General features: G+C 43.0%; 1 protein-coding gene across 3 annotated transcripts; it reads right to left on the minus strand.

Annotated features, from left to right (window-relative positions):
- Nucleotides 1-956: 956 nt before the first annotated feature.
- DHTKD1 (dehydrogenase E1 and transketolase domain containing 1) lies at nucleotides 957-21519 on the minus strand. Of its 3 annotated transcripts, none has more exons than XM_059847507.1 (17): nucleotides 21318-21519; nucleotides 18219-18374; nucleotides 17569-17780; nucleotides 15722-15916; nucleotides 14466-14735; nucleotides 11515-11686; nucleotides 9742-9940; nucleotides 8602-8914; nucleotides 7465-7549; nucleotides 6722-6861; nucleotides 6200-6350; nucleotides 5193-5299; nucleotides 4754-4918; nucleotides 4295-4377; nucleotides 2564-2733; nucleotides 1966-2051; nucleotides 957-1525 (listed from the first exon to the last, which is right to left on the minus strand). In XM_059847507.1, the coding sequence occupies exons 1-17, from the start codon at nucleotides 21502-21504 to the stop codon at nucleotides 1424-1426; spliced, it is 2793 nt and encodes a 930-aa protein (XP_059703490.1). In that variant the 5' UTR covers nucleotides 21505-21519; the 3' UTR covers nucleotides 957-1423. The 3 variants fall into 3 exon arrangements, with proteins under 3 accessions (XP_059703490.1, XP_059703492.1, XP_059703491.1); XM_059847509.1 differs by lacking the exon at nucleotides 21318-21519 and adding an exon at nucleotides 20831-20984; XM_059847508.1 differs by lacking the exon at nucleotides 21318-21519 and adding an exon at nucleotides 20136-20303.
- Nucleotides 21520-21883: the final 364 nt, after the last annotated feature.

The following is a 21883-nucleotide window of genomic DNA, read 5'->3' on the forward strand; positions in this document are numbered from 1 at the left end:
CTAAAACTGTGGGTTTATGTAATCATCAGTGTGCAGTCAAGGCTGGTAATTGCACTCTACAACTTCCTTGGCTACAGCTGCAGCCAAAGCAACGCTACTCTTCAGCATCCTTTTTCTAGTTATCAGCAGAAATTTAAAGCAGAATATGCCTTGATTAGATAAAGCTGTTCAGGATGTGCAAGAGGTTGTGCAGTTTGCAGGAGAAACATGACTTCATGTGGCTGTGATGGATGTGCTAAAGCAGTGATGTGAAACATCACGGAACAGAGGTAACTTCTGAGTCATATGGAGTTAATGAATGAGTATGTCAATTAACTAGGATGAAATACTAAAGCAGGCTTCAGAGATGATTTTGGGAGCTGTCTCCCCAAGTGAATGCACACCCTGCCTGTGATCTGCTTTTTCTCACCTACCATGACTTTCCATCTGCAAGTGCTGGGTCTGGTTAAACCCCACTTGTTTCTTTCCAGAAATGTCTCTGGCTCACAGTGAGCTTGGATTACTTAAGCACTGCTTGCCCAGGTAACTGAGAAGAGCAAGGAGGTGCCAACTTCACCATGAAACCAGGAAAGGAAAAATGCTGGCAGAAATCCTGTGGTGGCGGAAACGCTGCTGTGGGGCAGTCAACACTGGGGTCAGCCTGGGATGCCTGTCTTCTATTTGGTTTCATTAGTCTCCCACTTAACCTCAATGTTTTGGTCCTTTATCCTTTGTTTCTCAATAAAGACTGATTTTTTCCTTTCTCCAGATGACAGCTGGGCTGAAACCATTCCTTGGGATTTCTCACCCTTGGGTGAGAAAAACAGTGGCACCTGAAGCCTTCAGGAGCCATCCTGCGTGGTCCCCCCACTATGGAAATCCTGCTTTAACAACTCATACACTGAGAAGAGCACCAACAGCCACAACAGATTGCATTCCTGGTCCTCAAGGAAAGAAAAAAGAGATAATCCACAACATTCTGCTATAGAAATGGCTCATTCCCAGGCATGGGGAAGCATTTATTTGATCAAGCAGTACTAACATTTCTGTAGAAAGAGAAGAAACAGAACCTGTTTCCACACACGCACCATCCCAGGAAACTGTCAAGTGCAAATAAGCAGCATGATTTAAGGTATTCCACGGTCACCTCACTAATCTGTCCCCTGGACTGGATTTTTAACTTTATAAAGACATTTTGTAGAAAACTGTATAAGAGAAAAAGAAGTATCAGGAGTAACAGGCACTTCTCATTGTTAGGTATACCCCAACATGAAAAAATTGCTTCATCATTATCAAACTTATTCCACCTTTTTTTTTTTTTTTTTTTTTTTTTTTTTTTTTTTTTTCATTTTGGAGAACTAAGAGTCTTCAGGATCTGGCTTTGTTCTTCACAGGAGGAGGCACTAAACATGACTGACATCAGGAGCAGTGCATCACTGAAAACTTAGATAAATGTGTGGGTCAGAACATCTTCCTGCTGCTTGTTGTGAAGGGTTCCAATGCCAACTGCTGGGGCTGGTAGAGGAGGTCTGCTCACAAGACGGAGCTGAAATTTGAGTTGTGGGGAAATTATTAATGAAGGAAAGAATCACATCTCGAGGTCCACAGTGATATCTGCTGTCAGATAACTGGGCAGTCCCAGCTGCAAGTAATGCAGGAAGTTATCCCCTATCTCCTAAAGACCGTGGCTCCAAGGACTTTATAGTGCATGATCTGCCAGAGCAAATGGCACCTTTGCATTCTCCTCCTACTCCCCTACTTGGGATCTTTCATTATCCTGTCTAGTTTGACTGAACACCATGTAAAATAAAGCTCCAGTTCTGCTCTTCACCAATGGTGCTATAAAGAGCAGAAGTAGCTGAAATTAGAACACACATTTGGTTTAGGAATCAAGATTAGGTTTTTTGTTAAGCACCATAAAATTTTGCATTCAAGGAGAACTTTAAATTTCATTTTAAAGATTAAAACACCCTGGGGACATCTTACCTTAAGCCCCAGCTGCTTTTCAAACCGTGGAGACACAAAGGACCATGGACCCATGTTCTGTGGTTCTTCCTGACTCCAGATGAAGACTAAAGGAACGATAAGGGTACATAACAAACATACATATTTATCTTTTCAGCAGAGAAAGAAAAACAGTTTTTTGCTTTTGTAGCACCTCTAGATTATTTGTCTTGGCACTACCTTTGAAATGAAGGCATGCCAGACTTCATTCCCTTGCAGCTCAGAATTCAAACCCAAAGTATGTCCACCATTAGAGTATACTGTGTGTATATTCTGCTTTTCTACAGCTGTTTTCAAAAGCTGCTAAAAGGACTGGACTGCAAAAACCAATGCAAAATATATCTCAAATGGTTTGCTCTGATTTTCAGTGCTGCTTCTTGGAAGCTAACAATAGCAGAGAAAAGAGTTCTTTTAACACAAGTGATAAACATTTCTGAAACATCCCACTCCAGAAACACTTGGATGTATGAGGGGGAGAACAAAGAGGAAAAAGCCACTACAGCTCTTCATCTTAAAAGGCAACAGATTTAGTTCAGTACTTCAAAGAGACTAGAAACACAAAGGTAGAAGCTTGGCTGACCTTTTGCATGGCTGTACTTGCTCAGCTCTTGCTGTAGAGCTTCCAGGGGGAAAGGACAGAGCTCTTCAAGTCTCAGAATAGCTGAGCTGTGCTGCTTTTCTCCCAGTGTTTCTCTTTGCTTCACCAGAGCATAGTAATGCTTTCCAGAACACAGCACCACTTGGGTGACACTAAAAAAAATTTTAAAAAATGTTTCCAAGTTTAGTGTTTTACAGAAACTTAATGCAGAACAGCTTGGAAGATCACTTCCAACCACAAAAACCAGTCAAACTTCAAAGACAACTTCATAAGAGCTAAATTGCTTCCCTAGACCATCTTTTCTCTTCCTTGCCTTCCCTTCCTTCCCATTCCTTCCAACAGCTGGCAAACTAACCTTTGAGGAAAGTATGCCAGAGGTCCTGTTTCTTCAGTAATTCTGGGAAAGTTACCTTACAATGGGATTGATCTCTCTTAGCTCTGACTATTAAAAATTAAACACCCAAAGCTAGTCATCTCTGCACTCTCTGAAGAAAATAAACCAGAGGGAGAGAAGTCCCTCCAGAGGACAACTCTGCCATGCCAGAGCAGGACTGCCTGCTGGAGAGACACTACACCCTCCTGCAATCACAGAGGTCTTGGCTGCCTAATCTTACTGGAAAAAGCAACAAGATAAACTACACCCTTTGTGCCTCACCATCCCACTTAAAAAACCCAAGATGCTAAGGTACTTCCAGCCTTCTGATTGGGGGTCAGGAAGTGAAGATAAGGGAGGCTCAGACTTGGGTACTACTGGGGCAATCAGCAGATCAAGGGGAAAAATATTAAGGCTGAATTGGTCATTGTGAACAGGATTCACTGTGACATCTGAAAGTAGAGAGATGTACACACACTTTGTTATTGCCCCACCCTCATCAGCTCAGGCATTCCAGCCCCAGAACAAAAATTCTGGATTCAGTTTTGGGCCAGTCATGACAAGAAAGACATTGAGGAGCTGGAGCCCATCCAGAGAAGGGAACGGAGCTGGTGAAGGGTTTGGAGCACAAGTCCTGTGAGAAGCAGCTGAGGGGCCTCAGCCTGGGGAAAAGGAGGCTCAGGAGGTGCCTTTTCACTCTCTGCAACTCTCTGACAGGTCATAGCCAGGTGGGAGTTTGTCTCTTCTCTCAGGTAACACACAATAGGACAAGAGGAAACAGCTTTAAGTTGCATCAGAGGAGGTTTAGATTGGATTCAAGGAAAATTTCTTCACTGAAAGGGTCAAGCACTCAAACAGGCCTCCCAGGGCAGTGGTGGAGTCACCATCTTGGAGGTATTTAAATGTCCAGATGTGACACTTGGGACATGGTTTAGTGGTGGACTTGGCAGTACTGGGCTAAGGTTGGACTTGACAATCTTAAGGGTCTTTTCCAACTTAACATATCTATGATTCTATGATTCATGTCACAGCTGCTCCACTGACTGTCACTAATGGACATGGTGCAGAATAGGCCCCATCAGGCTGGTAACTACAGTCACAAACTCCCTGTGAGGCCAAGAGGTGACAGCCTAAACACTTCACTGCTTTGCAGACAGATGTGGTAACTACCAGCAGTTACCAGAGGAAAAGGAGAGGAAGTAAAACTAACCACAGTTGCTTATCATGAAAAATTTTCCCCTCAAAGTCGCCTCTTTCATATCACCTCAAATTTGAGCTGTTGGTAGGAGAAAGGGACAGGACATCTCTTTTGAGCTTCTCCTCTAAGAAAGCAGAGCTACCTTTTAGGATCTACTGAGGAGTCACCAATGACAGGCTTGAATGTTGTCCCTGGGGCCATTTCTTCAAAACTTGATACAGCAGCCTACATGGGGGAAGAGTTGGAAGTTACCAAATCTTGCTGCTTTTCCCTCAGGCCAGAGTCAGAAAGAATACTGAGACAGGGTTTGGTAAGCACAAAATACACAGTCTTCCCTCTCCCTCATATTCCTATTCCCAGTGAAAAGTGAGATGATAAGCTTCCCAAGAACACCATCAGGCCAGGAATGAACCCTACTTCTAGCTCACCTCCACCCAGCTTTAATCCTCAACCTGTTTGGCCCCAACCAGGCAAAATTCCACTGATTTGACCCCAAAACAGCAATCAGAGAACACAGAAGGGGGGAAAAAAAAAAGGGAAGAAACACAAAAGAGGATAAAGAGGAAAAAAAAATAAAGAGGAAGGACATTTTTCAGCTTACTGGAAGCCTGAGTAACACTTTGGGAGAAGCAACAATGAGAGGTTTCCTGAAGTTTCGGACCATTTGCCTCCGGAGTAAATGGAAATACTGTGCTGGGGTGGTGGGATGCACAACTGACATGTTGACCTGGTCACCATCAACACCCTCTTCTGAGCTGTCACACATCTGTACAGGGGGAACACAGCAATACCTTGTCAAATGCAAGCAGTGAGACTAAAATGCAAGAAAGAATCCAGGCACACAAGGCACACTGATCTGTACAGGAACAGATTAGTAAATATCCAAATTCAAGAGAGGAACAACTTCAGAGAAGAAATGGGTTTAGCATTGAACTGATTGTGTCTGTAGTGCCTCCTTGGAGCATACTGCAGCCGAGCTCCCAGAGCACTGACTGCCAGTGCTGTGCTGGGCTCTGTGACCCCGGGAGCTGTGGGGGTACCTGTAGGAACCGTTCCATCCGGCAGGACGAGTGCTCAGGGCCTGCACCATCATAGCCATGGGGAAGAAGAATTACTATCCCACTCTGCAGAAGCCATTTAGCCTCACCTAGAAACACAGAATGAGGAGGAAGGAAAGGATGATTTCCACAGAGCATAAAGCCACAGAACATATTCCTTTGCACAAACTGCTCAGAAAAAAGAATAACCAATTTCCAGGTCATTAAAGACAAGTCTGAAACATGCTGCTGGCATTTTGCCCTGAGATTCCTTACAGTGAAATAACACGTTAGGTGATCTGAAGTTTCTGAAATCATCAGGTAGCTCTGGGCTCCCAGAAGACCCAAGTCTCCACATGGAGCACATGACATAGTCAAATTTTAAAACTTCATCTCTGCAGGTGTGATCCCAGCAGCATCCTGTGAGCCAATCCTGGTTAACACAGCAGTGCTTATTCCCCTGAGCTCTGCCAAACCTCCTGCACTATACAAGAGACTACAATCAAATCCAGAATTTGGGTGGGATAAGAGTGTCTCTGAATTTCCATCTATGACCACAGAGGTTTTATATCTGAACACTCAAAAAACGTGTTAGAGTCAAACTTAGTAAGGTGTTGTGGAGTTTTTTGTTTGTTTTAAATAATCACTATTTTCCTTCTCTATTGCTTCAGGAATTTTTCAGATGCTTCACAAAGGAAAGGTACAGCCTGTAAAGGTACCAGGCATATATACACACAGTAAAATACATGTGGGGTAAGAAAGGCTATTAGTATAATTAATTGTCCTTTTGTAATGACTGTACTCTGCCAAGGATTCTTTCATTTTAGATGTACTGTCTTTAGAGAAAAGCTGCACAGAAGTCAGGAACTCAAATGCAAGCTCATAGGACTCCTTGAGAAAACAATTCTTTGCACAGCATCCAATTCTTCCTTGAAAGACGAAGGATTTTCTAAGAATGTATATAATACAAATGACTAATTCTTAAATATATTAGTTCCTTGTACACTCACCTCCAGAGATGAAAGTGTCAAATATTATCTGAGCTCCATTAAAGAAGTCTCCAAATTGAGCTTCCCAAATTGGCAGTAACTTAGGGCTCTCAATACTCATTCCATATTCAAAACCAAGCACAGCTTCTTCAGACAAGGGACTGTTACTCACCTAACAGAAGAAAATTGTTGGGAAGGGTGGATGAGGAAGAACACAACCAAAGGTTAAGAAGCATTAGAACCAGACAAACAGTGCTGACAACACACACTCCTAAAGGCAGTTTATAGGCACTGATTTTTTGCTTTTGAATGAAGACACTGAGGGGAAAAGAATAACATTTGATCTCTCAAGGAAGAGCAAACCCCTTTGTCAAAGTTGCAATTTATAATGACAAAGAATAGGGATGCCCTGACAGTTTTTATGTCCACGTATCTGGGGTTTGCCAGAACATACACTAGACCTACATAAGTCTCAGCAGCTTTAAAAAATGCATTGTTTCAGCACAATTTGAAGAAGGTGGTCTTGTGGGCTACAGAACCTACCTCTAGGAAACCCTTCTGGTCTGGGGACATGTGATTCAGAGGAATGTAGGTATCATCTGTCTCTTGGCAAACCAACATCGCGTGTCGTTGGCTGAAGGTTCCTCTGCCAACGTCTTGTCCACTTAGTCTGATATTAAACCCTTGCCAAGCAATAAATACAACTCCAGATCAGCAAGTTATGTAAAAAGACAACATGCAGGACATAATTTTATCTCTTGTTATATCTCTTTTTGGATTTCCCTCATCAGCAACATCAAATCTGAGATGCAATTCTTAACCAGCAACAGCTTCAACTGTCAAGCACACAGATGCTCTGACATTATTTTGGGTAAAATGGTTCAATTTACTGAAGCAAACTGCAAAAAAAAAAAAAAGTGCATTCTGTATCATATGTAAATGGAGATTTGAATTCAGGCTAGAGAGGAGGGAGAAGAAATAATAGCATAAAGCACACAAAGTACTTGGGAGGCACACTGATGCTAGCTGCACTGCTTGTGCTCAGCTCTATGCACAAATGTTTTTGGGGAGTGAGAGGGAGCTACAATTCTTGGAAGATATTTAACACTCAGTCTACAAATATTAGTGACATGTAAGATTCATATTTACCTTCTCTTAGACCATGTAAATTGTCAAATTTATAAACCATAGCAATCTTTTTACTTAGAAACACCTAAGAAATCTAATGTTATCCTTTATTGACATAAAAGCAAAAATATTCTGTCTCCTGTCTAGTTGCCTCTTACCTTGGCTCAGCAGAGAACCAAATGCTAAAGTTTCAGCCGTTGCCCAGTCCAGCTTTTTTCCTTCCTCCATTTTTTGAACTCTTGACTAAGCAAATAAAGAAGAAAAAATTACTATTTTGTCTTTTTCCATCTGTAGCTTTTTTGGTGGCACAGACTAATATTAGAAGCTAGGAAAAAAGCAACACGCTAAGGAGAGAAATGCTATATTCCTGCAGCCAGCTTAGGCTGCATTAGAATACAGAGTCTTATTTCAGCACCTCCTAAAGAAGGTTGCCTGAGGACCACAGAACCATAGGTGATCCATGTGTTCACCTCCCAGTCAACAAACTGGTGACTGATTAGGTAATCCTACTCGGAAAATATTTAAAATCTTAGCACAGCACAGAGTGTAGTCTTGACAGACTTCTGCTCTGACTGGTTAGCAGTGATGAAAGATACCAGGTGTTAAGTATTTCAGTCTCCAGAACTCTTCCCTGTCCTGGCCTGCAGAATGCAGAAGAATGATCATACTGAGCTGTGGAGTTCTTGCCTTGGGCTGGGAAGACAAAACATCAGTCTTTTGAAATACTCACGGTCTCTCTCTGGCTGCCAAGCAGACACCTGCGCACACTCATCATCCATCAAAGGGAAACATTCACAAACCCCAAACTGATCCAAACCAAACACCAGCTTAGGAGCTATCAAACCCAGACTGTCAAACTAGGCCACATGTTGTATAGTGCTTTTATACATAAGTAATAAAACACTCACTACTGGTTTTAGAACGTGTGTACACTATTGCCAGGTTCCTGAGTTATTCCTTTAAAAAGTACTCATTCTAATTACCAACTATATAAATGTTAGTAACTTATCATAATAGCTTCTTTCTATTTGTAAGAATAATAAACTGTATTTTCTATAAGCTTTTTTCTTCATTGCAATAAAATATTGTTGAAATAACAAACTAAAGTACATGGTCAGACCTGAGGGGAAAAAAAAAAAAAATCTTTCTTCAAAACTGGAGGAAAAATGGCATCATCTCAGCCTTGAAACAGAGTGAGTTGTTTTTCCTAGAGAATACCATGCTGTTTTTTGTAACTGGCAACCCTGTAACAGGTTTGAGCCACGGCATCAGAAGTATCATGATGCTCTACTCACCTGAGCATAGGTCTTCAGGAGATGGCTGTGCATCTGGAGCTCTTCGGGCACCTCCACAGACTTGGCCCCAATGAACTGCAGCAGAGGCACAGGCATGCCCGTGTCCCAGGTGGTGATTGTGGCAGAAGGCTCCACAAGGCCTTTCCAGTGAGCCTGCAGGTTGGTAGGGGGTGGGCTGTATGAAGTCATGTTGGCAAGGTGATCATTCAGCTTGGAATAGCACGTGGTCTTTATCTCAGCCACTTCAGCCTCAGTCATGAGCCCAGCAGCCGTGAGGTGCTCTGCGTACGTGTCCGGGATACTCTTACGGGACCTGCCAGGGAGGGAATCAAGCCACACAGATATTCAGCCTAAAAGCAGTGTCACAGGAAAACAAGGAAATACCACCTTACTACAGTCAGGTACCATGGAAAAATCATATAAATGGTGTCCTGGTGCATTATATTTATTTGCATGAAGTTTAATTTCCTGGCATTTTCAAAAAGATAATAGTTTTATAGCCCTTTATTAAAAAAGTGAAAGTGCTATAGTTGGCAGTTACAGGTTTAAAAACAAGTCAAAACCCCCTCTGTGCTACCATGCATACTTTCTTCAGAGAAACTCACAATAGGATTTGCACATTGGAGAGAATCAAGGCAACCATTCCATAAACTCTTCACCAAAAATACCAGAATTCACTGGCAAGTGAATTTTTGTGTGCTTTTCTTTTGGGATAAGGATGGAATCTGAATACATTTAAATGCTGATAAAGATGAGTCCCCACTGGAAGCAGCAGGATCAGGCAAAGACAAGACAAGCATCACACTGGCTTCCTGCCCACTCTCCCACAGCATGCACACTTCTCCTTGGCACACAGAAGGCAACTTTGCCCTCTGATTACCAGTGGTCACAAATTTGAAATCCAAGAGCTATGTCCAAGACTGTTCTCCAAAAAGCACCAAGCCACACATTCAAGAGCCAACAGTAATGATTGTTCATTAACATCTTATTATCAGACTCACACTGTAGTCAAGGGCTGCTGACAGTCCACCTGCACCTTACATAAAGACCAGTGGATATGTCAAAGGATCTCACACAGAGGCTCCTGTTGCACAGCAGACTTGAGGAGGTGCAGACATATTTTGGTGGTGCAACTCTTACCTGATGATTTTGTACATGCTGGGGTTGGTGAAGAAGGGCTCATCAAGCTCATTGTGGCCCCACTGTCTGTAGCACAGCAAGTCCACAATGACGTCCCTGCGGAAGTGGCGCTGGTACTCCACAGCCAGTCGTGTGGCACGGACAACTTCCTCAGGATCATCCCCGTTCACATGGATAACTGCACATCCAACGATTTTACCTGCCCAGGGATTCAAACACAGCAGCAATCACACCCAACCCCTTCCAAAGAAAGCCCACACACACACCTGCTCTGCTGAAACTACAGACAACCCATGGGAAGTAAGTATATTAAAAACAAATCAAAAGAAGATGTTCTTTGTGATGAGAGCTGGGGTAAGGAAAGGAGTCTTGCCTGAGAGAACCTGCAATTAGCCCAACCTGTTGTATTTGTCAGTTTGAGCACAACTTCTTTATGAGCACTTTGTTCCCAGAGAACTTTCTATACACAGTTCCTGCATCATATTAATCTGGTAGTGTACAGGAACTGGGAGAGAACTCCTGCATCACATTAATCTGCTAGTGTACAGGAACTGGGAGAGAACTACTTGATTGCTTCTCTTTCAAACAGAAATTGAGTTTTATTTCCTTCTTATCCTAAGCTGTCTCTACTATGAATTCATACAAGCCAAAAGCAACTTTCTCCCTTATTAGCAGGGAGTATCATTCTATCCACTGCTCCTCCAGGCAAAAATATCTCTTCATTAAAGAGAACACTGTAAAATTTCAGTATCTTAACACCCTCTCCTGTATCACAATTTGGCTGCGAGCAACTGGGCTCCTTTAGTACTTTATCTGCCCAAATTCTGGAAGCTAAGATACTTCAGCCATTCCTGGCTCATATCAAGTTTTCCTCCCTAGCAAAATACTAAAGCTCAACTACATAACAACCCTTCCTCACTGACAGGTAAGAAGAAAGGAAAACTAAGGATGGAGGCAAAAAATAAACCCAAACAAAACCAATCCATAACACAAAACCAGCCCAGGGAAAACAGTAATAACATATGCTATCTAGCTTACCAGATTTAATGAATCTACTTGTTTGGTTTGATAAAACCATAAGACAAACACTTTATGTTAGGTCAAAAGCACACAAAACTGTATTTTTACTTATTGGAGACATATACAAGATAACTAACTACTAAGTCTCTGATCTTCCTGGTAATACCTCTGTTTATCACTAAGAAAGATTAGACCAAAACAAAGCTTCTAGTTCAGGCATAGAAAGGTTTTGAGCTTCATCTTTAAATTGAAAGCTCAACAGGCTCACATGACAACAAACAAAACAGAAAAAAATTGAGGAGTATCTGACGTAAAAATCTTGCTCAGAAAACACACAAATTATTTTAATGAAATTTAACAAGGTATATTTAAAATAGATCCGTTATCTACTCCATTGCAACCTTTTCAAAAGCTGTCAATAATATGACAGAAACTGAGTTATACAGACTTCACAAAAATCTTGCAATTCTTTTATCACATCCTGTAAAAATGTGACAAGATTTTCCCTTTATATTTAGTCTTTGACATAAAGCAGATAGGGGAAGGCATATTTTTAGCATCTGAATTGTTGCTAGTAGGAGAAAATAATAATAATTTTAAAAAATCTACTCTACCATGAAACTGGAGTTACAATAATCTCTCCCTAGAGCTGACAGGCAGTTGCTATAAAAACTCCATTGCACAGCTTACACTGCAGTTAACAATCCTTTCTGACACAGCAGGCAATATTCCTTGTGATTCAACCCTACCTACCAATATCACTGCAGTACAGAGATGACCTTCCTCGCTCTGGTGGAGTGGTATAGCCCAGCTGGTTATTAACAATCAAATGGATGCTCCCACCAACTCTGAAATGTGGTAGATTAGAGAGGGTCAGTGTTTCAGGAACGATCCCTTGCCCAGAGAAAGCAGCATCACCATGAACCTACATCAGGGAAGAAGATGGAAAAGTCTCATTAGGAAACACTGGAGGAACAGCAAAATCAAAACCATAGTTCATTAAGTAAGACCTCCTAAACTGGGTACATGGAACATACACAGTTCCAGCTGGACCCACTTCTTAATCCCTCTCAGAATACTGTTTCCATGACTTGGGAGTTTATGCAACCTTATCACTAACACAAGGTCATAGCAGCAAACATATGTATATGAATGCCTGCTGTAATCCCTCCCTGGAACTGACCTATAATCTCTTAAAACTGACCCACCCATGTCCAGGTGACTGCAAGCTTCCTGGCTATGGCAAAGGTGCAGCAGTCAGAGGCAAGCCACTGACCCCTGAACAAAGGGAGTCACTCACCACAGCATTCACTACACCTTTGCTGAAGTTGAATGCTGGGGAACTGGGACTTATGCCTGTTTCCACCTCACCAAACAGACAAGAACAGAAAAACAAGTGGAAAATGAACCGAATGAAAGCACTCCAAACCAAAAACTTTCAAAAAGAAATAAAACCTAAGTTCTTAGTTACACTTCTAAATAGCAATAGCAAATAAATGCCACAAATAAAAAAATTAGTTCAGAAGGGGAAGGGAGAATACTGTGATAGCCAAGCCAGGTTTCCAACAAAGGCTAGAGGTACTGGAGTGAGTACCATCTAATATTTCAATGTTTTGAAATTGGAGACAGTTCTCCTTTGATGAATATGATGACAGTTTCCTCAGAATGCAGACTCAGTCATTTGCAGATTAAAGTCACTATGCAGACTGATGTATTTCCTTATTGGAACCAGATGACAGTTCTGCTTTCTAGCTATGGAATAGTGGTTTCAAGCCTTAAAAGATTTTTGCAAGTACACCAAGATAACAGAGGTGCAATCAACCAGTTATCTGGCAGCACTGGGTTTTTTTATACCATTCCAATACAGATTTTAAGAGGTATCACAGCAAAACAAAGGTAACTACTCTAAGAGAGACAAGCCAGCATCCCTACTCTATCCCTTACCATGCTACACTTGCTCCTGAAGTGTTGGGTTTTCACCTTTCCCTCCTGGATTCTTCTGCTGCCTAAGAAGGCTACATATCTCAGTGATAGCATTTGAGTGAAGACCCTAAAACATCTGAGAAAACTTTATGGCCTTTAGCACGTCCCAGAGCTTTAAGGCCTGAACACAGTGACTATCCAACTACACAAGACTGTTTATATGCATCTCAAACCACAGAGGATTCAATTCCTGTGATGCAGGTAGGATTTTACTCATTCTACCAAAAACATGGAAACAGTTTTTGCTAGGGCACATTTTTCTCTGGGCTGCATTAGCAAAAAGCTAAAAGAAGACCTTCAGACCCTGGACAATGAAGGTCACCACTGACAATGGCACCTTAACTGATCTTTAAACATTCTCCCCTCAAGCTCTGGTACTGAGGCTTGTGAAAGAAGAGAAAAAATGCCAGTATGAACCTCAATTCAGAGTGTCTACACTTATATTTCTCAAGAGAAAGCACAGAAAGTTCAAAGACAAACTCCCAAACCAAGATTCTGAAACACAAGGTGCCTGCTTTCATCTCTTTCTTCTCAATTAGCTGAATGAAAGCAGTTAACAGGTGGAACTAAAAATTTGCCTGTTTTCAATCTCACTTGTGTACCTCTTAAAGACACTATCACAAGTAATGATGATACATATTCTTCCTTCTAGGAATACTTTGAATCAGTTGACTAACATGGAGGTCAGCACAGAATCAAACGTATCTTCTCTGCTATGCAGTCCTTCCTATCACTCACCCCCCCAAATCCTAAGTGAGATTTTTCTTGTATAGGGAGGGTCCATTTATCCTGAAGAACTGTTGTTTAAAGACTCATAGTACTTTCATTACTATATGGTGAAGATCTACCAGTATGAGATAGAAACAATAGTATCTTCTCAAACTAAGAAATACCTGCACTGAAAGATGGAGACATCTTTTTTTTGCTGCACATTGAGCAGCAAAAGTTTGCTACATTTGCAAGGTCTAAAGACTTTTTTTAAAACAAAAAACTAAGAACCCCAATTTATATGCCCAGAATATTTTGTATTCTCATGTCTGCTTTTTCACAATATTCCACCCTTCCAGAAAAAAGCAAAACTTTTTTTTTTTAACTGAAATACATTTTCACTCCTACATGTAGCTTCCTCCATGTTTGTTATACTCTACATTTCTGCCCAACTTGTTTTTAACCCTGGCTTTAAAATGTTAAGAGTTCAGTTCACTTGCTTTTCCAAATTGAAGTCAATGCAAGAGAAGAAAATTTATCAAGGAACTATTTAGGACTGCTTCTACAGCTATACAAGTCAGTTCAGGGAGTAAAAAGTAATTCCAACAGAGTCTTCAACAGTACCACGACAAAATTCTAAATCCTCCCAACATTTTGCAGCCTTGTTGACAGCTCTCCTCCAAACCCATTACTTTGAAAGAAAGCTTCCAGTGGCAGTTTAAATGCAAAAGTGAGGAAAGGCACACATGGCTCTCAAGCAGAATATTATTAAAATAAAGGGAGGTATCAGAATCAGTATTCAGAAATCTTAGAAGTGCAATTATTTAAATGCCAGCATCATCACAAATGCCACCTGGAGATCTTCCTAGCACTCCTCTTTCTCCATAAAGAAGATCCCAGTTCTTGACATCATACATTAACTCAGTTTTGTTTGATATTTCTATGTACACTCCTGTTCATATTCTAGTCCAGCAAGTGTTACAAATATAAATTACAATATGTGAGCAAAGTACCTGCAGGCAAATAACTTTGTCCCCCGGCTGTGCAGAACTCTCTGGGGAGTAATCACCATCGAGCAGAGTCTGCTGCCGGGCTCGTGTCTTGCCCACAGCCACTGGGTTGATGGCTTCTAAGTGTGAGGGGTTGGGGAGCAAGGTGACATGCACAGGTCTGTGGGAGCCAAAGTCCAGATCTACAGAGGATGTCAGGTGGGAGAGAACATCCCCAATGGCTGCTGAATTCTCTGGAAATTCACTCAAACCACGCATCTTGCGGAACATGAGCTGCAGGGAAACAGATTTGGTTAAAATCCTTTTCTGATCCACTGACAGGTTGAAAGAAAAACTCTCTCCTACTCCTGAAATTGCAAGAATGTTTCTAAGTAGCAGCACATAAACCCCTTCATTTGAGTTCTTTTAACAGTCTCCTGCAGACAGTTCACTGAAGTGTTTATAGGAAGGGAGAACACTCTCACACAGGTAACATTTTACTGCTCCAGCATTTACAACTTCGGCAAACTTTTGGGGGTTTATTTTACTGCAAATAAACCAGGCAGCTGCCTGTGAGATTATAAATCTCTTACTGTCTTAGGTTGCAAGATGTAGCTGGAGGTGTCTATTCTATTGCCATCTGTTAGAGGTAGGGCAGTTATCTTCTGTTCATTGGGCAGTTTTCTTTATCTCTTCCACAACCAATCTCTTCTGTTCATGGGCCATTGAGTGTCACTGCATGGCTGATAAAATTACATCATCCCAGTGGGAGATGTTCCACCCAGGGGGAGGAGCCAGCCAAGAATTCCTACCTGGATATAAACAGAGATTTGGAACTCGACAGACAGCCTTTTCCCACTGCATTCCCAGAGGAGCAGCTTTCTTTTCCTCTGGATTCCCAGAGGACGACCAGGCCCATCCACACCACCACTGGACCTTCAGAGGAAAACTCCACCCTTCTACAGGATCACTACTCCAACAGAACCACATCTGTCACTCCAGGAGGACTGCAGCCACCATTCAATCAGATTGCTAACAACACCCTGACCTACAGGCTGTCAGGTCCTATTCTGACTCTGTCAGTGCTGTTTTGTATTACTGCATTTTTATTTTAATTTTTCTAATAAAAGAACTGTTATTCCTACTCCCATATCTCTGCCTGAGAGTCCCTTAATTTTAAAATGATAATAATTCAGAGGGAGGGGGTTTACATTTTCCATTTCAAGAGAGGCTCCTGCTTTCCTCAGCAGACAGCTGTCTTTTCAAACCATGGCACCTACCTCAGGAGGAAGCTGAAGTAAGCCTGCGAGCAGGTTGAGCCTGCCCCGATGAGGCATTCCAATGATGATATCCGTGACCCCGCTGTACGCACACATCTTGAACAGCTCGTGGAAGAAGCCCATCATGCTCTCTGCTCCTTCACCACCATATCGCTTCACTGTAGCAAACTTGGTGGCCAAGAAGTGATCAAACTCCTGGTAAAAACAGGACAACTTCAGTATTAGGCTATTTTAAGCAGCAGCCTTCTGTTTATAACATTGAAATATAATTTATGTTTATACCCTTGAGGCATACAAATCTAAACATACCCCTGAAAAGTCTCAGCTCATTCTCCACCCACACAGTCTGAGACCAGAAGCTATGATGACTATAAAAAAATCAGCTCTAAGCAGAAAAATGTTGCACTGAGGACCAAACTTTCTCTGTCTCACATGGAAGGTGCTTCAAGAATTTTAACACCAGATCAATTTACAAATTCCTTGGTTGTTTACCTGTTTTAGGTGGAAATTTAGGAATGATGTTCTTTTACAGTATAACCATAAGGATCTTGAGATACAAAGTGCTAGCAAAGCAGTGTTTCATTTTGATTTACATTAGGCACAGTCCTTATTACATAGGTAGAATGCTTGGGAGAAGAAAAATAAATGAATCTGCATTTACTTCATTTTCTTCTCACTTCACTCCATTCACTTCCAAGAAAGCTCTAGTAAGTGACCAAGTTTTGGAAGCACTGGAAATTTCTTTAGTTTTTAAAACTGAAGACAGAAACTAAATGAAGTCTGTAACTGAGAAGGGAAGACTAAGCCACACCCAAAGATCTGAACCAACTGCTAGTTGAGCAACGCTCAGTTCTAAAGAATAATGTATACAAAACTGGTCACATATAAAAGCAGTCTTTTCTGTCAGGGTTAAATTATATACTCTTAGTATAGTTCTGGTCATACTGAAATTAAAGTAGAGCACATCAGGGTCCCAGTATCACTCTCCTGTGTCACCATCAAATTCCTCTAACTGCCCAAGAGGCTACAAAAAATATAAAGTGGGCCATATACTTCCGTTCAGTCATTGGTAAATATTACATTTAACACTCCTTCCACTTGGAAAACTGGAAACAGGGCCACTTTCACAGATCCTGCTCTTCTACCTTTCCAACCTTCACAGATCCTGCTCTTCTACCTTTCAATCATTCTGGATAACATGGGAAGAAAAGGGGAAAAAATTAAAACTTTTCACAGTACAGAAGTATTGGAATAAATTTTCTCTATGCATTTCAAAAGTGCATAAATATTTCACTTCCTTACAGAAGGCATTGAACAAAGGTTCCTGTTCAGGAACAAAGGTTCCTGAACAAAAGCACCATGTCTGCCAGTGCTATATGATAGCACCTCAGTCCAACTCTGATTTGTTCTTCCAAAACCTTGAGGGACAGCATACTTTAAGAACAATAAAAGAGATCAGCATGAGGCTGAGAGGAAAACACAGAACAGCTAAGCCAGAGCACAAGATTTCACAGAGCTCTGCTCAACCTTGTGGTCCTATCAGAAACATTTAATATGAGCTGTCAGATCATTAATCTAAGAGTATGTCACTTTTGAAGACTGATTATTCATGGGTTTACAGCATCATTATTTCAGTAATGGCTGGTAAATTAATTCAGCAACAAACTCCAATGAGATTCCTGCATTGCAGTGCTTCTGGCAAAACCTTGTACCTCTTCCTCCTGCACACTGTCAAAGCCTTTCAGGACAGTGATTGTTCTTTTTCTGCATGAATCATGTCCAGAATAATAAAGGATCCATGACAGACTCCATGAGCTATTACAATCCAGTAACAGGGAACAAAGTACCTGGGACTCCAGCATCAGTTTGCACAAGTGCTTTTTCTCCTCCGGTGTAAATGCTTCTTGCTTTAGCTCTTCAAACCTTTTAGCAAACCATTCTCTCTCCTCCAAAGTTGGAAGCTGGCTTGTTTCTATGGAAATATGCCCGCAGTATATATGGTCAAGATAAGCCATCACATCCTCTACAGAAGCCTCCTCTTTTCCCATGTTTATAAGTCCTGATGGGAAATAAATGTTATTAGTCACTTTGGGGGAGGAAGGGAAGCACTAAGACCTGTTTAGGAGAAAATAAAGCAATAAGAGAGACCTCCCTCCTTTGTTTAAGGCTGCAGCAAGGCTCTAAGAGAGACAAGAAAAGACAATTCTTGACTTCTGCCCCTGTATTTTCAAACCTTCACTACAGTGTTAAGTAATATGGTAAATCATAGAATATTACAGTAACACAAAAAATTATTGTTTAACCTCAGCAGTTGTAAGAACCAGCACAAATTTTCATGATTTCTGAAGATGCTAGAAGGCAGCCTCTCACTGCACTATGATTTCTGCAAGACATATATATGCTGAAGTTAACAATTTTCTGACTCTTCTACAGAGGCCACAGCCCCTCAATAAATCACCCGTGAACAGAATTTGCTGTGATGAGGCTGTGGACTCACCTGTAGTAACAAGAGGACCCTGAAGAACTTTGGCCAGCTCTTGGATTTCAGGTACCATGTTCATAACAGCTCGGCCGGCAAACAGTGGGTTTATTTTGGCTGCTTTGTGGCCATGTTCAGCATAGGCAGTTATTAAACGAGCAAGAGCATGGTCAACTAAAATCAAAAAAGAAAGCAGAACAGCATCACACACATGCTCAGATTAAATCCACTTACAGCATCAACACAGGAATGTTTTGTCTGCTGGCAACCATCAAGGTTGTAGCTGGAAAGAGAGCTTTTCTATGCAGTTATTTTTACCTTATTACCCCACAACAGCTCCCATCAGCAAACTGCTACATCTGCTCCCCAAAGGAGTTTTGAAGCAAGTACACTCTAGATTTCCCCCACAGTTCCCCTCATAATTTAGGTTCCTGCAAATATATGCAAAGTTGCTTCATTTTGCTTCAAATCTGTCCACAACAGTAGTGAACCAAAACCACTACAAACAGGTATGTCCAAGTCAAGGTCAGCCCATTAGCGGTGTATAGTCTTATTTCCCAAGCCAACTCAATCCTATCACTTATGCTTCCTTGTTCCTTGCTGGAATGACAGGAGGATTGGGTCTTAACAATAATTCAGGTCCCATGACTTCCAAAGAAAAAAAAAAACAAAGTCTGTCTGCAGTAGCCAAGAACATGTGCTGAGCCAAATGTGGTAAAAATTATCAACATGGGCAGAATTTGACCAGCTGAGAGGTCACACACAAGTTACTGTCACTGAGCACAGCCAGAGACCAGGCTGATGAACTGCAAACAATAAAACACTGCAAGCACAACCTGCTACAAATTTATGACATGAACCAGTTGATAAAGCATTCCCAGTGCGGAGGGGTTTTTCATCCTGGTAAAAACGCAGCACTGACAGTAGTCAGGTCTGAAGGCTTTTGTTTTCCAAAACAATGCAATTCTCAGACGATAACAGAAGGTTATTTCTCTGACACTTGTCAGCCCATTCAAAACAGCTCCTTTTCTCTACTGGGTTGTACAACAGCGGGACAGAACCCAGACGAACTGAACGGCTAACAGTGCCCACAATGGTCTCAGCAAGGAGGCCGTTTTTAAACAATTTTTAAAATGTTACATAAAAATATGTTAACCATTAACAAGGAGGCTACTTTGTGACGAACCTCGGTGTCCAGGAGCTAAAAACTTGTTTCACTCCTGCTCCTGGGCAAAGGGTTTAATTCCTACCAGTGGCCAGAGTAAAGTTAATGCAAATACCACACTCCTACCTAGAAGAGTTTTCTGCTTGAAACCACCTTTCTGCACTGTAAAAAGGAGCTTTTTAAAAAAAGCAACACAGGATTGCTACAGGAGAGAGTTACCTGTAGTTAATAATGGAATCCGGTTATTATTCCAATAGAATCCTAGAACGTTAAGTGGTTGGAAGGGATCTTACAGACCATCCCATCCCAACCCCCCTGCCGAGGGCAGGCACATCTCCCGCTACACCAGGCTCCTCAAATCCCATCTGGCTTTGAACACCCTCAGGGTTGGGGCATCCACAACCTCCCTGGACAACCTGGTCAGTGTCACCACCCTCAGTGCGGCTAGTTCAAGCCCCATGACACAAAAGGAAAAGGACAGGCGCGTGGTAGCGGTACTTTACGAGCAGCAGAACTCTCCGAGAGCCCATCGCTGAGCAAACTTCAGCAGTCGGTGCTCTCACAGCCGCTTCAGCCCGTGGAGCGGAGCCAGGCGTCCCAGGCTTGCAGAAAGCACAGCCAAGAGCTCTCGGAGCGGGTCTGCTCCGCGCTCGGCCCCGCCGGGAACAACACGCGCCGCACCTCAGAGCGCCCGCTCCGCGCCCGGGCCCCGCTCCAGGGCAGCCCCCGCCGCGCTCCCTCTGCCCGGCGCGGCCCCGGCGGTGTCCGACCTGCTCTGCCGGCGCCGCGCTGCTCCTCCGCCCGCCCGCCCACCGCCTTCCGCGGTTTGTAGCCGTAGACTCCGCGCTCGGTGCGGTACCAGCGCCTCGGGCCGCCCCGGCAGAGCGCGCAGCGCACGGCCCGAGCCCCCGCCGCGGCCGCCATGGCCATGGCCGCGCTGCCCCCGCCGCCGCCGCCGCCCCCGGACCCGCCCCGAGCCCCGGGGGCGGCGCCCGCAGCGGGGACCTCAGGGGCTCCTGCGGTGCCGAACGGAACGAGAAAGTATGTGGTGTCCTGGGCTCCAGCGAGGCAATCTGGAGTGTTGGCACCCAGTTCTGGGCTCCTCATAACAAGGGAGGCAAGGAGCTGCTGCAGAGGGTCCAGCGGAGCCACTGGCATGAGGAGGCCTCTGGAGCATCTCTCCTGTGAGGAGAGTCTGCGGGAGCTGGGCCTGTTCAGTCTGGAGAAGACTGGGAGGAGATTTCATGAATGCAATAAATGTCTCAAGGGTGGGTGCCCAGAAGTTGGTGCCAGACTCTTTGCAGTAGTGCCCAGTAATAGGACTAGGAGCAGTGGCCATAAAATAAAACGCAAGAAGTTCCACCGCAACACGAGGAAGAACTTTTCATTGACGGTGGCAGAGCACTGGGACAGGCTGCCCTGGGATGTTGTGGAGTCTCCCTCTATGGAGACACTCACAACCCACCTGGATGTGTTCCTGCATCACCTGCTCCAGGTGACCCTGCCTTGGCAGGAGGGTTGGACTGGATCATCTCCAGAAGTCCCTTCCAACTCTACACTGGTGAGACCCCACCTGCAGTGCTGCATCCAGCTCTGGGGTCCTCAGCACAGGAGGGACACGGCCCTGTTGGAACAAATCCAGAGGAGGCCACCCAGATGATTAGAGAGATGGAGCACCATTCCTATGAGGAAAGGCTGAGGGAATTGGGATTGTTCAGCCTGCAGAAGAGAAAGCTTCCTGGTGACTTAATTGCAGTCTTCTAGTACCTGAAGGGAGTCTGCAAGAAAAGATGGAGACAGATTTTTTACAAGAGCATGTAGTGACAGGACAAGGAAGAATGGCTTCAAACCAAGAGAGTGTAGGTTTAGATTAGGTATTGGGAGGACATTCTTTGCTATGAGTGGGGTAAGGTACCAGAAGAGGTTGTGCAGGGAAGTTGTGGATGCCTCACCTGTAGATGTGTCCAAGGACAGGTTGGATGGAGCTCTGATCAACCTGGAATAGTGGAAGGTGTCCCTGCCTGTGGCAGGGGGTTGCACCAGATGATCTTGAAATGTCCCTTCCAATCTCAACTTTTCTGTGATTCTGCAAACTTTGTGTGAATGCAGGTCTGGGGTACTGGCAAGTTCCCTGTCCATAGGCTTGGCTGTGCTCCTGTAGCCTTCACAACGAGAGCATTTTTTGTCCAAATCAAACCATGGTATTTGCCTTTGGAACAGGTGGAACTGGATTTCAGAATTGAATCAGTTCCAGTTGGTCTGGGATTTTATGATATTCACACTTCTTGCAGAGGGACCACTTGTGTTCCTTGAGGCCTGCATGGTTGGGTTTATGCATATTTATAAAACCCAATGTGGGAGAAAAATATAAAAATAAATGACCTTTAATGCTGTAAGGAGGGCAAAAGGATACAGTGACAGAAGGACAGTGGATATGTGGTCCATAAGGATGTGTAGTAGAAATGTGACTGTAAATATTCATATTTTCTTCAATTAGAATGAAGGAACCTTAAAAATA

This window comes from Haemorhous mexicanus, chromosome 5 (assembly GCF_027477595.1).
Source record: "Haemorhous mexicanus isolate bHaeMex1 chromosome 5, bHaeMex1.pri, whole genome shotgun sequence".
Taxonomy (NCBI): Eukaryota; Metazoa; Chordata; class Aves; order Passeriformes; family Fringillidae; genus Haemorhous; species Haemorhous mexicanus.

Excerpts from the sequence above, each read along its gene's own strand:
- DHTKD1 (XM_059847507.1), bottom strand. The coding sequence starts at position 21,504 with ATGGACAGGGAACTTGCCAGTACCCCAGACCTGCATTCACACAAAGTT. Across the intron at positions 18,375-21,317 it reads GTCCTTGGACACATCTACAG|TTGACCATGCTCTTGCTCGT; the intron begins GTGAGGCATCCA and ends TTTTGATTTTAG. Across the intron at positions 7,550-8,601 it reads TCCTGAAGACCTATGCTCAG|TCAAGAGTTCAAAAAATGGA; the intron begins GTGAGTAGAGCA and ends TTATTTGCTTAG.